This window comes from Sarcophilus harrisii, chromosome 1 (genome assembly GCF_902635505.1).
Source record: "Sarcophilus harrisii chromosome 1, mSarHar1.11, whole genome shotgun sequence".
Taxonomy (NCBI): domain Eukaryota; kingdom Metazoa; phylum Chordata; class Mammalia; order Dasyuromorphia; family Dasyuridae; genus Sarcophilus; species Sarcophilus harrisii.
The window spans coordinates 277,495,929-277,512,006 of NC_045426.1; the positions used below are offsets into that span (position 1 = coordinate 277,495,929).

Here is a 16,078-nt window from a genome sequence, read left to right on the forward strand (position 1 = left end):
TATAAAGAAATTTAAAGAATTTTGAAAGAGAAAAGGGCATTATAGTCAAAATATGGCACTTCCAAGTAAAAGAAAAAACTGCAAGTCGGCAGAAAGTATTCAAGTAGTAAGAATCCACAGTAAAACATCACACAAAGCAGCCATCATTATAAGGGAGTGGAAAGTTTGGAATATGTAATTTGTGAGGGCAAAATATCTCAGCTTAAGCAGAAAAACTGAGTAGGATCCTATGGGGATTTAATAAATAGAAAATTTCCAAGCATTCTTGATTTAAAGATTTCATTTACTGAGCTGTATTGAAATCTTGAAATTCAAAGACTGAAGTCAAGAGAAAATCAAAAAAGGTAAAAATGAGAGATAAATCATAAAAGTATTAAACAAATGTAAACTGTCTAAATTTTAACATGGGAAGATTATATATTTGTTCCTCAGAACTCTTATCTTTATCAAAGGTCTCAACAGGAGTCTAAAAAGACAGAGGGCCTGAGAGTGATTTTGAAAGTAAAGGTAAGGGGAAATAAATATACTTAGTAGGGGAGAGATCAGGGAGAAAAGAAATGTGATGAAAATGTTCTCACATAATCAGAGTGTACAAATAGAAAACTAGACAAATGAAGAGGAAGAGGTGGGTAGTGTGGGTGATAGCTGAACTTTACTTTCTCCTGAATTGGTAAAAGGAGGGAAGAATACATATGCACAGCTGAGTACAAAAATACATTTTTGACTCAACAGGGAAACAGGAAAGAAGATAACAAAGAGGAGGGGATAAGCGGGAAGGTACCTTAGTCCTAAGAAAAACAAATTTTGTTATAAAAGTTGGATTGTAGAAGGGAAAAGCCTATGAATGGATTCTAGGAAAGGGAAAAAGAAGAGGGGAAGAGGAACAGAAGCAGAATGCATCAAACTTAGACTGATATTGCATCAATTACCTCTTTCTCACCACATTCTCCTTTATAATGTGGGAGCAGGAAACAAAGAGAAGCTAAAATAAAAGCAAAGTGGATATATGAAAATATACAATAATGAGTGCATACGCAAATAGGATTAACTCATTCACAAAATGGAGAAAGCAGAAATGGATTAGAAAAAAGACTACAACAAAATGTTTTTTTAAAACACTTGAAACAAGACAGAGATATAGATAATGAAATAATAATAGCACTAAACGTATATGAACTAATGACATAAAATCTAAATATTTAAAGAAGTTAAGTTAGTTACAGGGATAAATAGAGCATAATATAAGATTTGAGTATCTCAATTTTCCCCATTTAGAGCAAGATAAATTTAAGTAAAAGATAAATAAAAGCTGAGAACTTACACAGAATTTTAGAGAAGTTAAATTTACTAGATCTTTGACAATTATTGAATGGCAAAAGAAAAGAGTATATCTATTCTCAGCTTTGTGTGGCATCTTTACAAAAAATTGATCATATTTTAAGGCATAAAATTTTCATCAACAAATGCAAAAAACAATTACTAAACACATCTCTTACAGAACACAATGCAATAAAATTATAGCTAATAAAGAACTAATAAAAGACAGAAAGAATGATTAAAAATTAAGCGGAAGCTAAGTGATTTAATCTTAAAGAATGAGGGGCTCAAGGAACAAAGCATAGAATTAAGTGATAATTTCTATAAAGATAATGACAAAAATGGGACAGATCAATGAAATGGGCATAGAACTAAAAAAAAAATGAGAAAAGCAACACCAATATCAAAGAAGTTTTAAAAATTGAAAATAAGAAATCTTATTGAATTAATAAATAAAAATAAAAGCTAATTTTTGAAAAAGCCAACACCATAAATCATTAGTTAATTTGATGGGTTTTTTAAGAAAAAGGAAATCAAATGAGCACTATCAGATGTAAAATGACAAATTATGAACAAATAAAAGAAATTATTAAAATTATTTCACCCAATTCTATGTTAATATGACTGAAAATCTAAAAAAAAGATAAACACTAACAAAAATATGACTCAAATTAACAACAACAACAAAAAGAATTAGAGAACTTAATCTCAGAAAAAAAAAAAAGAAGTTTAATAAGCTATAAGTGAGATTCCAAAGGAGGAAAAGGGAAAAAAAAACACCTGGGAACATATTGATTTATAAGTGAATTCTATCAAGCATTTAAATAATAATTAATTCAATACTATAAATTGTGTATGAAAAAATAGGAAAAGAAGGAATTCTACCAAAATCCCTTCACACAAAAAATTTAACTTATTTTTAGAACCAGAGAGGGTTTAAGCATATAAAAGGAAATGACAGACTAATATCTTTAATGAATGTTTATGCAAATATTTTAAAATATAACAATAGCTTTTTATTTTTCAAAATACATCCAAATATAGTTTTCAACATTTACCCTTGTAAAACTTTGTGTTACAAATTTTTTGCCTTCACTGTTCCCCTCTCTCCTCCCTTAGCCAATAAGCAATACAATATGTTTAACATGTGCAATTCTTGGAGAGAGAGAGAGAGAAAGAGAGAGAGAAAGAGAGAGAGAGAGAGAGAGAGAGAGAGAGAGAGAGAGAGAGAGAGAGAGAGAAGAAATGTAATAGGAGTAATCCAGATGTCACTGTAAACAGCAGAGTGAAGTGTTATTTCTATGTTGTGCACTTGTTAAAAATCAATAAAAATGATATCACCCAACAGGTCCTTTTAGGAGTGCTATTTGACCTAAAAAAACTCAGGCTTAGTATCAAATATTTATTTAATGCAAATATTTAAAATAAAATATTAGTAAGGAGACTAGGACAACATATCAAAAATATTACCTACTCTGCCAAGGTTGAATTTTATAAAAAATATAGAGCTAGTTTAATATTGATTAGGAAAACTATAAACAATAACAGCAACAACAATCATATGATTATATAAATACATGCAAAAAAGCTTTTAGTAAAATACAATATCATTGATTTAAAAATGCACACTAAAAAGCACAAAAATAGATATTTCTTTTACATGATAAGAAATATTTAATTACTTTTTTTTTTTTATTGCTGAGGCAATTAGGGTTAAGTGACTTGCCTAGGCTCACACAGCTAGGAAGTGTTAAATGTCTGAGACCAGATTTGAACTGTCCTAACTTCAGGGCTGCTACTCTATCCATTGTACCACCTAGCTGCCCCAATAAGGAGTATTTAACAAAAACCAAGAGTCAACATTATCTATTAGGGTGATAAACTAAAAGCCTTTTCCAGAAATATCAAGAAAAAAACAAGAATATCATTATTACTATTCAGTATATTTGCTAGAAACGTTAGCAACAATGACAAGACAAAAAAAAAACAAAATTTAGAGAATAAGTATAAACAAATAGGAAAGAAAATCATTGTGTCTGTGTGTTTTTACAGATGATATGATGGTTTACTTAAAGAAAACTAGAGCAATAAATAAAAAATTTGAAACAACTACTTTAGCAAAATTTCTGGATATATATAATAAACACATATAAAATGTTTTTGTATATTATCACACAATCCAGTAGGAGACAAAAGGGAGGTTCCATTTAAAATAACTATATAAAGTATAAAACATTTGGGAATCTATTTGCTGAAACACAAAAACTATATGAAGATAATTACAAAAATTGTTTACACAATTAAGATATCTAAATACTTGAAGAAGTATTTATTGTTTATGGGTAGGCTGAGCCAATAAAACAAAAATGACAGAAATTATTTTACTTAGTGCTATATCAATCAAATTACTCATGTATTACTTTATAGAGATAGAAAAAAAAAACAAAATTAATCTGGAGAAATGTATTATCAAGAATCTCAAGGGAATTCATGAAAAAAAAGTGGAAAAAAAAAGGAGATCTAACCATACCCAATATCAAATTGCATTCCAAAGCAATTACTATCAAAACAATTCAATAGTGTTTAAGAAACAGAGAAATTGATCAGTGGAACAGATTGGGTTCACAACTGATAGAAGCAAACAAGCTCAGTAATTATAGAAATGAAAATTAAAACTATTCTAAGATTCTACCTTATACTCATCAGATTGACAAGGTTGAAGAAAAAAATAGGACATGGTAAAATGCTGGAGAGGTTGTGGGAACACAGCCATATTGATGTACTATTGGTACCTTGAAAATGGTAAGTACTAAATAAATAAAAATTGTTGTTACTATTGGTGAAGTTGCAAACTGGTCCAAATCATTCTAAAAGCAATTTGGAACTCTATCCAAAACTTACTGATCTGTGTGAACCCTGTGACCCAGGAATACAATTTCTAGGGCTGTTCCCCAAAGAAATCAAGGAAAGATGAAAGGATACATGCATGCAAAAATATTTCTAGCAACCTTTTTTACAGTGACAAAGAATTAGAAACTGAAGGGTTGCCTATCAACTAAGGAATGGATAAACAAGTTTTAATCTTTTAAAGTCTCTTCCCTTTCTACATTTCCAATCTTCTTCTACTTTATTCACCTCCATATACTCTTAGATCCAATGACATTGACCTCTTTGCCAATTTTTGAACATGATATTCTATCTCCCAACCTAAAAGTTTTTACTGGCTATTCCCCATGTCTGCAAATCTCCTTCATATCTGCCTCTTGGCTTCCTTCAAGTCTCAACTAAAGTCCTACTTTCTACAAGAAACTTTTTCTTGTCCTCCTTAATCTTGGTGTCCTTCCTCTAACACTACCCCAAATCTATCCTATATAGAGGGTTTTTTGTACATAGTTCTTTGTATATTTTCTCCCCCATTAGCCTGTCAGCTCCTTGAAAGAAGAGAGTGTCTTTTCCTCTCTTTGTATTTCAGCACTTAGCATTGAACTTGACACATAAGCACCCCTTAATATTTATTGACTGAAACAAAATATCTGCATGTAAAGGATTTAATAAGGAACCTTCATAGTACCCACAGAAACACACATCATTCCAGACTGCATCAAAAATATTCTACCACATTGCAGGGTTTGATTCATTTTAAATTATTAATCTCTTTAAGCTTACACTCTCTCCTGTAAAGTGACACCATAAGATGAGAGCAAGGATTTTTTTTGTTTTATTTTTATTTTTCCTTTCTTTCTATCTCCAGTGTATAGGACAGTGATTGAACCATAGTGGTGTTAAATAAATTCCAATTGACTTCTAATAGACTATTGTGCTTTATTATTATTATGCTTTAACATGGTCATCAAAGCCATTTGATACTGGTTAAGAAATAGAGTAGTGGAACAGTGTAATAGGTTAAGTTCACAAGACACAATATTCAATGACTATAGTAATCTAGTGTTTAATAAAACCAAAAACCCCAGCTTCTGGAATAAGAATTCACTATTTGACAAAAATTGCTGAAAAAATTGGAAAATACTATGGCAAAAAATAGACATTGACCAACTCCTAATAACTTATACCAAAATGAGGTTGAAATGGGTTCATTATTTAGAGATAGAGGATGATATTATAAGCAAACTGGGAGAACAAGGGATAGTCTACCTTTCAAATCTGTGGAGAAATAAAGGAATTTATGGCCAAAGGAGAACTGGAGAACATTATGAAATGCAAAATGGATAATTTTGATTAAATTAAATTTAAAAGCTTTTGTACAAATAAAACTAATGTAGTCAAGGAAAGGGAAACAGAAAAGTAGGGGGAAAATTTATATCCAAGATTTCTGATAAAGGACCCATTTCTAAAATATATAGAGAATTGGCTCAAATTTATAAGAATACAAACCACTCTCCAATTGATAAATGGTCAAAGGATATGAACAGACAATTTTCAGATAATGAAATCATATTTTAAAAAATGGTCCAAATCACTATTGATTAGAGAAATGCAAATTAAGGCAACTATAAGGTACCCTTACATACCTCTCAGATTGGCTGAGATAGCAGGAAAAAATAATGATAAATTTTGGAGGGGATAGAGGACACTAATATATTGTGGGTAGAGTTGTGAAATGACCAAGCCATTGTGGAGCAATTTGGAACTATGGCCAAAGGGCTATCAAATTGTGTTTATCCGTTGTTACAGAAGTGTCTCTACTAGATGTGTATCCCTGTAGAGGGCCGGAAGTCTGGAAAAGTATACTTGAAACAAGGATACTTACAGCAGGGTGTCAGTGTGATTGATGAGATAATGGTTTTCTAGTTCATGTACACTTAGTATTTAGTGTGATATGGTGATGATTGTACTAAGGTATTTAAGGATTGAGAGGACTTGAAATAAGCACACTCTAGTGAGTATGTGCTCGAGCTCCAGACTCTATTCCTGACCATTCTCATGGTGACTCTCCTGCTAAGACCAAGGCCTATCGTCCAGAGATCCTCCATAAAGCTAGCCCAGACATTACATATTCCAAAGAGATCATAAAAAAGGGAGTAGAACCCATGTGTGCAAAAATGTTTGTAGCAGTTCTTTTTGTAGTGTCAAGGAACTGGTAACTGAGTGAATGCCCATTGGAATGGATGAGTAAGTTAAGATATATGAATGTAATGGAATATTATTGTTCTATAAGAAAAGATCAGCAGGCTGATTTCAAAAAGGTCTAGAGAGACATGTGAACTGATGCTAAGTAAAGTGAACAGAACCAAGAGAACATTGTACATAGCAATAACAAGATTATGTGATGATCACTCAACAATGAGGTGATTAAAGGCAATTCTAATAGACTTGTGATGGAGAGAGCTATCTTTAGCCAGAGAGAGGACTGAATATGGATTACAAGATAGTATTTTCACCTTTTTTTGTTGTTGTTTGCTTGCTTATTTTTTTCTTTTTCATTCCCCTCCCACCTTTGATCTGATTTTTCTTGTACTGCATGATAAATATAGAAATATGTTTAGAAAAATTGCAGATGTTTAACATATTGGATTACTTACTGTTTAGCAGAGGGAGAAGGTAGGAAAGGAGAGAAAAAAAATTTAGAACATGAGGTTTTTCAAGGATGAATGTTGATAAATTATCTTTGCCTGTATTTTGAAAAGTAAGAAGCTATTATAAAAATATTATTTTTGCTTTAATATTAATAATAATAAAATATTATTATGCTTTAATGAAGAAGGTTTCAGAAAAATCTAAGAAGGTTTAAATGAACTGATACAAAGGGAAGTGAGCAGAACCAGGAGAACAATTTATATAATAACAGCAGTATTGTAAATAACAATAATGTTGAAAAACTCAGGAAATGCTCACTAACACAAAGTCCAACTATAATTCTAGATAACTCGTGATGAAACATGCCACCCATCTTCTAACAGAGGAATCATGGACTCAGAATGCAAAAAGACATTTTTCTGGATATAGCCAATATGTGAATTTGTTTTGGTTAACCACATATGTTTATAACGAGTTTTATTTTTCTTTCTTTTTCAGTGGTGGTGAGGATGGTAGGAGGAAAAGAAGGCAGATTTTCATTGAACAGAATAAAATTTAATTTAAAAAAACTAAGCAGCTCATTATCAGACTTTCAAATACTATCTACTAATTGTATGATGTTGGATGAGTTATTTCACAACTCTGGATCTCACTTTCCCCAATTATAAAATGAAGAGATTGGACTATGATCTATGAGAGATAGCAAAGTACAATAAAAAGAGTACTATTGAATCCAATGTGGGAGTCTATTTTCAAATCCTGTCAATAAACTACTAGCTATGTGATGTAAGCAAAGTCACTTAATCTCTCTAAGCCTTACCTATTTTCCTCATGTATAAAATGAAGGGATTAGACTAGATGATCTCTAATGTTTCTTCCATCTCAACATATATCATTCTATGTTCTCTAAGTTTCCTTCAGTCACTAAATCTTGTGATTCTGATGTTTTTGTTGTTTTAATATTTTATGGAAAACTCAGCATTGATATTTTCATGTTCCTGCATCTGTATTTAAAAGCTCTTGGGACGTGAACTATCTTAAGTATATAGAGATGTGTATTTATATATAGGTGACACAGTGAGCAAATTATTGGCTTGGGAATCAGGAAGATTCATCTTTGTGAGTTCAAATCTGTCTTTAGGTACTTAGTAGTTATATGACCCTAGACAAGTCATTCAACCTTGTCTCCCTCCATTTTTTATCTGTACAATGATGTGGAGAATGAAATGGCAAACCACTCCAGTATCTTTGCCAAGAAAATCCCAAAAGGGGTCACATAGAATTGGATGCAACTGTACTCAACAATATGTGTGTGCATATATGCATGCATGTATGTGTATGTGTATATACAAATGTGTATTTATAAAATCACATAAGTATATATCTAAACAGATATACATGTATGTTACTTTATGCACATATACTGTTTTTAAAACAATGTGTGTGTATATATATATATATATAGCATATTAAATGTCACATGTATATCCTATTGAGCACAAACAACAAAAACTTGATATGGAAATGAATTCTTTTTCCTTTTCTTTCCTTTTTTTTTTTTAAACTGTATTTCTGTTCCTTTTCCGAACAGAAAAACAGACTTCAGAGTTTAAATGCTGTCATCTGGGAAAGCTACCATACTTGGGATTATTAATAAATGTACTAATATTTGTGAGAAGGAAAAGCTAGATAAATAAATACACTTTGCTTTACTGTGCTGGCAAAAGATCTTCAAATTCTATTTCCACTTTAGACTACTGGCACATGTCACAACTTCCTCCTCTACAGGGTCCAGCTTAGGATATGGTTAATGATTTGACCAAGTTCATTGTTACAAAGGTTAGCAACCAAAAGGAGAAACAGTTTCTTTGGTACAGTCTGTTCTTCCCATTTCCCTAAAAGCACTGGTCTTGGAACAGGGAGCATGATGTGAGGATAAGTGTTTGATGGTATATAGTCAAGAAAAATCTGACTTGAACCCATGATTGCATAATGAGATCCTAATAAGCTTAGTGGTCCCACTGCTGTTTCTTGGGAATTTGACACTGAACAAAAATATGAGACAAAAGTAGATTGACTCCACTCCTATGGAATCATTTAACCCTTGGGAGCTAGGTTTGAGTATATGCCCCCAACTATTGGAAAAAGCAGGGTTTTTTCTCCAGAAACTGGCAGAAAGTAGGGGAGACCTATCTGGGCAGTCTTGTTACACCTAGTAGATGGAAAAGTCCTTGTGGGCAGGGACAACGTCTTTTTTTTTTTTTTTTTTTGTATTTATTCATTTCAATGTATGGTACAGATACTGACACATAGTAGGCATTTAATACATGCTTGTTGAATTGAATCAAATTGACAATCCACCTTAACTCAAAAGTTCTCTTCCACAATTGTAATTACAACAAACTAGAAAACAAAATGTTTAAGATATCAGGGAGGAGACAAGGTCACCTTTAGTACTCAGTGGACTAAAGATTTTTATCCTGAGGAGAGCAAATAAAAGCCAGTGCAGATGCACACACACACACGCACACACACACACACACACACACACACACATGCATACACACACACGCATGTATGCATGCAATAGGAAGAGGATTTTCACCATGCCAGTATCAAAGGGAGGGATAGTGTATAAGCTTATGGACTGACCAGAGCTGGCTGACTCAGACCAAGGTATGGTAGGCAACATCATTTATGAGCATATTGGCACATTACTGTCAGGCAGAGAGAGGAAAGGCTAGTAGCTGCATTAAAAAATACTAAAAATCTAAACACTGGGAATTAGAGCAATTCAGACTGATGGTTAACTTTCCCCATTGTTCTTCATTTTCAATTCCTGATCTGGCTCCAATTTCCAGCATGGAATCCTGGTTTTTACAGCTGATCTTTGCACTCATCTCAACCCCTTTCTTTTAGGGACTATAGATTATTTTAATAAATTAATTAATTTTATATTATATATTAATAATAATTAATTAATTATAGTAATGTTTTACTTTCTTGTTCACAATTGCTAACTTGATATCTCAGATCTATTTCTTCTGTACCAAGGAGACACTGCCCTCCTCTCCCAACTTCTCTTCTAATCTGCCTATTCACTGGTATTTGTCAGTCCTGTCAGGTAGAATGTGGCACATGTCCTCTCATTTGAGCTTCACATCAACCCTATGATATTGTTGTCATTTTCAGTCATATCCCCATTGCAGTTTTCTTGGCAAAGATAATGGAATGGTTTGCCATTTCCCTTTCTAGATTATTTTACGGGTAAGGAAACTGAGGTAAATGGGGTTAAGTGACTTGTCCAGGGTCACACAGCTAGTTAGCACCTGAGGCCAGATTTGAACTCAGGAAGACGAGTCTTTCTGAGTTCAGGCCCAGTACTCTGTTCATTGTGCTACCTGGATGTCCTGTATATTACTAGCCCCATTTTGTAGATGAACACTCTGTAATTGAAAGCATTTAAGCAAACTTTCAAGGGTCATACAACTAGTAAATGTCTGAATTGATCTAGTCTTCCTAACTCTAGATAAAGCTGAAGGTGCCACATATACTTGTTGAAGCAATATTTACTCACCTGAAAGTTCTCAAAACTCACAAGTCCAATTCCTCTCATTAAGACGGCCACCAAGATGCACTCTAAATCATTATACTCCATCCACTATGCAACCTATTTGAAATTGAATCTATGAGAGGGAGTATAAGACCTGGAGTCAAGAAGACCATAGTTCAAACCCAATTTCTGATGTTAGCTATGTGATCATAACCTCTGATATTAGGTATATGATCATAATCTCTCCCAGAAAGGAGATCAAAGATGTAAGAAACTTTAAAAATCACCTAACTTAACTCTCCCATTTTACAGAGGAATAGACTGAGTCCCAGAAAAGCTATGGGCAAGGTTATACAGACTAGGAGAACCAGAATTTCAACTCCAATTGATGCCAAATGTATCACTTTTTCCATTATACCACATTATGGGCTCACATATGCTGATTTTAAAGCACAGAGCAAAAGAATCTCTGTTTTTTAGGGCTGACATTCCTGCAAATCTTTTTTAAAGGAAAAGCTTAAATGTAGTACTTAAAATGTAGTCTAAGAATACACTAGAATCTTCCAACAAATCCATTGCAATCTGTGTATGTAACACCTTATCTAGGAAGAGGTCAGTTACACCTTTTGGACAAGGGCTGAGTGGAAATGAGAAGGCAAAAGAGAAAACATTCCTTACCATACTTTCCCAATGTAATTATCTCATACATATTCACATGGGAAGAGAGAGCCCCAAAGAGGAAGAATAATTCTAATTTTCTTTATGGTCTGTGAGTCCTTTGCATCCTCTGTATTTTCTGTGAGGTAAAATAAAAACAGTCTTGTACCTGACATATAAGAAAATGATGAAGAATATGTATGTAGTATGGACCCAGACTTCTTAGCAAGTCAACAAACATTTATTAAGCACCTACTATGTTCCAAGTGCAGTTTTAAGCCTTAGAAATTAGTTACATTCATAGATTTTCCTAGTGTAAACCCTGTATAGGCAGTGAGGTGACACAGTAGGGAGAAAACTGTACCTGGAGTCAGGAAGACATCTTTCTGAGTCCAAATCTGACCTCAGACACTTATTAAATGGGTGACCGTGGGTAAATTACTCTCTTTGCCTCAGTTTTCTCATCTGTAATATGAGTTAGAGAAGAAAATGGCAAATCTATCTAGTATCTTTGCTTAGAAAAGACCAAATAAGCTCCAAAGAATTGAATATGACTGAAAATGAATGAAAAACAAATTTTGGGTATAGGTCTAAAGAGCTAAAAAGTACCATTTTTTTGAAGAAATTATTTGAAACTAGTCCTGCACTATTGTGGTGCCTAGGTTTCACAGCTCATTCCCTACTCTTTGTGGTAACTACATTATAGTTCTCTTCATGCTTCATATAACTCTAGTTGTTCTACTCTCCTTCTTCAAATTTTCATGTATATACTCATCCAGTTATACCCTCCCTTAACGGAATGTAAGATCTTTATAGGTAGGAATTATTTTTCCATTTTGTTTTCATGTTATCATTGCTTAGTATAGCACCTTGTGTATAGCAAGTGCTTAATATATTAGTTTTATATATATATGTACATACATACATACATATATATTTTAAAAATAAATGGATATTAGTTTAGATTGGATCAGGACTGTGAAAAGCCATCACTGCTTCCTTCCTTTGTTACACACACCTTCAATTCCTTTGAACAAAAAGTCAGTCCAATAAACTTTTTACCCATTATATATAATGTAAATGCTAGGAATAGGGGGATATGAAGTTTAACAGACTACAGTATTTCTTCTACCAGACACTGTACTAAGCACTTTAAAAAATATTATCTAATTTGATCCTCACCACAACCCTGCAGAGTAAATGCTATTATTATCACCTTCATTTTATAGTAGAGGAAGACAAGGTAGACTTATTCAGGGTCATTAAGCTTATTAAAAGTCCAAAGCTGTATTTGAACTTAAATCTTCTTGACTCAGGTTCAGTACTCTATCCATTGAATCACCCAGCTGCCCCAGGGAGCTTCCAGTCTAATAATGTGACATGTACATAAATACCTAGCATACAGAATGGTGTAAAAGTAAAGGCTGGGTACAAATAAATGCTCTACCAGAGTTCTGAGGAATCAATGATTACTTCTGGTTGGCAATGAAGGAAAATTACAAAGAGATAGAAACTTGGAAAAACTTTGAAGGAAAGATAGTATGTCCTTAAAGGGAAATAGTAGGTGAAGGTATTCCAAGAGTAGAGAAAGATGTGAGCCAAATCATAATGGTAATAAATATAAGGATATATTTGAAGACTATCAAGCAAATTATATTGACAAGGATATAGGGTAATAATGTAAAAGAATCTCCTTTTAATTTTTTTTTCCATTGGTCATGACTTGGTCCCACCCTTTATTTCCATTAAATTGATTTTATTCTTGTCTCTCCTTCACTTTCTTGGACAAATTTCCCTAGACTATGAGCTCCTTGAGACCAAAGATTGGCTTTTACCTTTCTTGGTATCCAGGGAATCTAGGACAGTGTCAGGTAGACAAAAATTTGTTGAATAACTTCCCATACAACAATTCTCTACTAATTAATACAGGACTTAGTAATAAAACCTATTATATCTTGTTCAGTTCAGATTTGTGTCTCATACATACCATACCACTGAGAAAGAGAGAAGCACTAAAATGACCACAGCAACCACGGATCCCAATCCAACACCCATCATTTGTAGCAAACTGAAGGAGGAATCTGAAAGACAAAAGGCACACATTCAGTTGAACATCAACTAAATATATAAAAATGTAGTATGTTTCTCAAATGACTCAAGATAAGGAATTCAGTTACTGAAGAAAAAGAAGTACAAGTACTCTCAAGACACTTGTTATGTAACTGAGGAAGCAACAAATAATGAGATTATTTTTCAAATACAAACATATATATTAAAATAATCTTTCAAAGTTTCATCTTGGGATATAAATGTTCCAATATTGCCAACATAATTAAAATATTTTTGGAGCATTTCTTTGGGAATTGTGCTAAGTATTATAGTCTGTATTAGTCCCCCTACAAAAATATAAGACTTTTGAGTGCAAAAATAATGCCTTATCTTCATTTTGTATCTCCCCCAAGAGATACAAATAGGAGTGCCCATTATAGTACTCCATGCAGTGTGTGCTTAATAAAAGTACTACTTGTTGCATTTTCTTCTCAAAATGGCAAGCAGAAGAAATAGAACGTCACAACTCCCTCATAATTCTAGCTAGAATAAAAATAGAAAATGAAAATGAAAAATGACCAAGAAACTACAGTAAATGCATTTGCTTAGATAAGGTCTGCCTATATATACTATGAAAATGTTTACCCAAAAAAAGCCCAGCCCGGAAGTCCCTTGACAATACACAAAAACCTTTTAGCATATGGACCAGGGATAAGCCAAGAACTATGCTCTAAAAGTCATGAAGTTATTCAAACCCTTTGACTTGGAGATACTAAAAGTCTGTATACCAAAGTGATTGAGAATAGAGAAAAAAAGAGACTCATAAGTACAAATACATTTATAGAAGCTCTTTTTGTTATAGCAAAGAACTGGAAATGCATACTAACAGGGAAATGGCTAAATAAAATTATAGTATATAAATGTTTATTAAATACCTATTATGTGCCAGTAAAAGTATTTTTCTACAAAACCAATAACTATAAAATTGTCTCATTAAGTTGTCTTCAAGGTCTACTCTAAACTAAAGAGTTTGGCAAGATCTCAAGGATTACTCCAATTATGTAGTTTAAACTTTGCTCTTCTCCCATAATCACCTATTAGAATCATAGAAGATTTCTTGCAAGTTCAACTACAGAGATGACTGTTTTGTATTTCTTTCTTCAATATCTAGGGCAATGGTTTTGTTCATAGCAGGAACTTAACAAATGCCTGTTCTAACTATCAACTGATACACCAACAGTCATAGCCCTAGTAATAACATCAAGTTAAGCATTAAAATGGAAAATTTATGCTCTCCAAAGGTGTTTGCTAATGGTTTGGAGGATGTGCTACATAAGATCCAAATATGTCCTCTAGATGTACTGACTATATCATGTCTGATATCATATGACTTCTTCAGTAAGATAAATGAATATTAAAGAGAAAATCAAACAATCCACACAGAAAAAAATCAAATGGATGCACATGACCATGCTATGTCTGATGTTAATCCAATATCATATATATTTGGTAGTGGTGCTAAAAATATTAAATAATCTACAACTGGGTCTAGAAGTGATCTGGAAGAAGAGGATAGAGTGAATTAAATTTGGGGAAATCCCTAATAACTCTTTATTGTTAAAATTCATCTTTTCACATCTGGCAATGTAGTATGCTACCAATCTTGGAACATCACAGTCTCCAAAGCAATAGTTCTCAAATTGTGGTTCAGGAACTCCTTTGTTTTAAGTTTTCATAATTTGGTATATATCTTGCTGTTCTGAGGTGATGAGAATGCGTTTCAGCTTAAATAGGTATTAAGTCAGCTACCATGTTATTGAGGAAAATACAAGAACAAATTTCAGGCTCTGAAATGCATGTAGAAGTGAGAGAGTAAATGAACATTCTGAGTAGATGTATCAAGAGGGACATATGTAGTCTTGGGGAATCCTCATAATTAAATATTAAATAGAATGGTCAGCAAAAGATCATAGGTTTAAAGCTAAGCAAGCCCAAAAGATTATCAAGGCCATCCTCTTCAATCTACAAATGAATTTGAGGACCAGAAAAGTTAGTTGATTTGCCCGATGTTGGAATCCTAGTGTCAACTGCCCATTATCATACAAGCAGTAAGGGACATAGCAGAGATGCAAACTAAGGACTTCTAATTACAGAATTAGTTTTCTCCCTGGTTCCACATTGCCCAAAATGAAAAAGAGAAACAATTAGAAAGGTAAGATGGAGAAAAGATAGATAGTATAAAAATCAGAGAGGAGACACATTCAAGAAGCAGAGAGTGGCCAATAGTGCATAAACACTAAACAAATGACATTAGCAAAATGATATTTGGGTTTGATTAAAAAGGAGTCAGTGGCTATGTGAAGAGACAATTCTTTTTAAATAGAGAATAGCAGAATCTTAGAGCTGAGACATCTTTAGAGGTCATTTTATTCAACTCAATGCCTGTATAAGAATTGTTCTATAATATATACCCTAATACTTATGTGATCATACAAATTTTGTTTCCCTGGCTTCATTTAACACTTAGCTCAAATGCTATCTTCTGCAAGAGCCTGTTCTGATTTTCATTCGTGGGGTATCTCCATTCATTGCCAGTTCTTTCCTTTGGGATTGCCTTCTGTTTACATTGTATGTATCTTATATGTAGCTATTTATATCTTGTCTCCTTCATTAGAAGATAAGCTTCTTGAGGACAAGGAAAATTTCCTTCTTTTTGTATCCTTCATGTTTAGTGACATGTATACATAGTAGCCACTTAATAAATGCTTATTGACAGACTCATTGATTGCAGATTTCCAGTGACTGATAACCTGTAACCTCCCAAGACAATTCATTCCCCTTTTGAATAGTTATAACTTTTAGAAGTTTTCCCTTATATCAAATGCAGAATTTCCCTCTTCATAACTTCCATATATGGTTCTTACTTATGTTCTTTGTTGCCAAGCAGAATAAATCTAATCTTTTTTT

At 33.0% G+C, this 16,078-nt stretch overlaps 1 protein-coding gene across 2 annotated transcripts in view; it reads right to left on the reverse strand.

Annotated features, from left to right (window-relative positions):
* SUSD1 (sushi domain containing 1) overlaps positions 1-16,078 on the reverse strand; it is a 296,420-nt gene that overhangs the window by 30,636 nt on the left and 249,706 nt on the right. For both annotated transcript variants that reach the window (XM_031942900.1, XM_031942890.1), the window contains exon 16: positions 13,050-13,143. In XM_031942900.1, the coding sequence (XP_031798760.1) occupies positions 13,050-13,143 (94 nt within the window). The remainder of the gene's footprint in view (positions 1-13,049; positions 13,144-16,078) is intronic.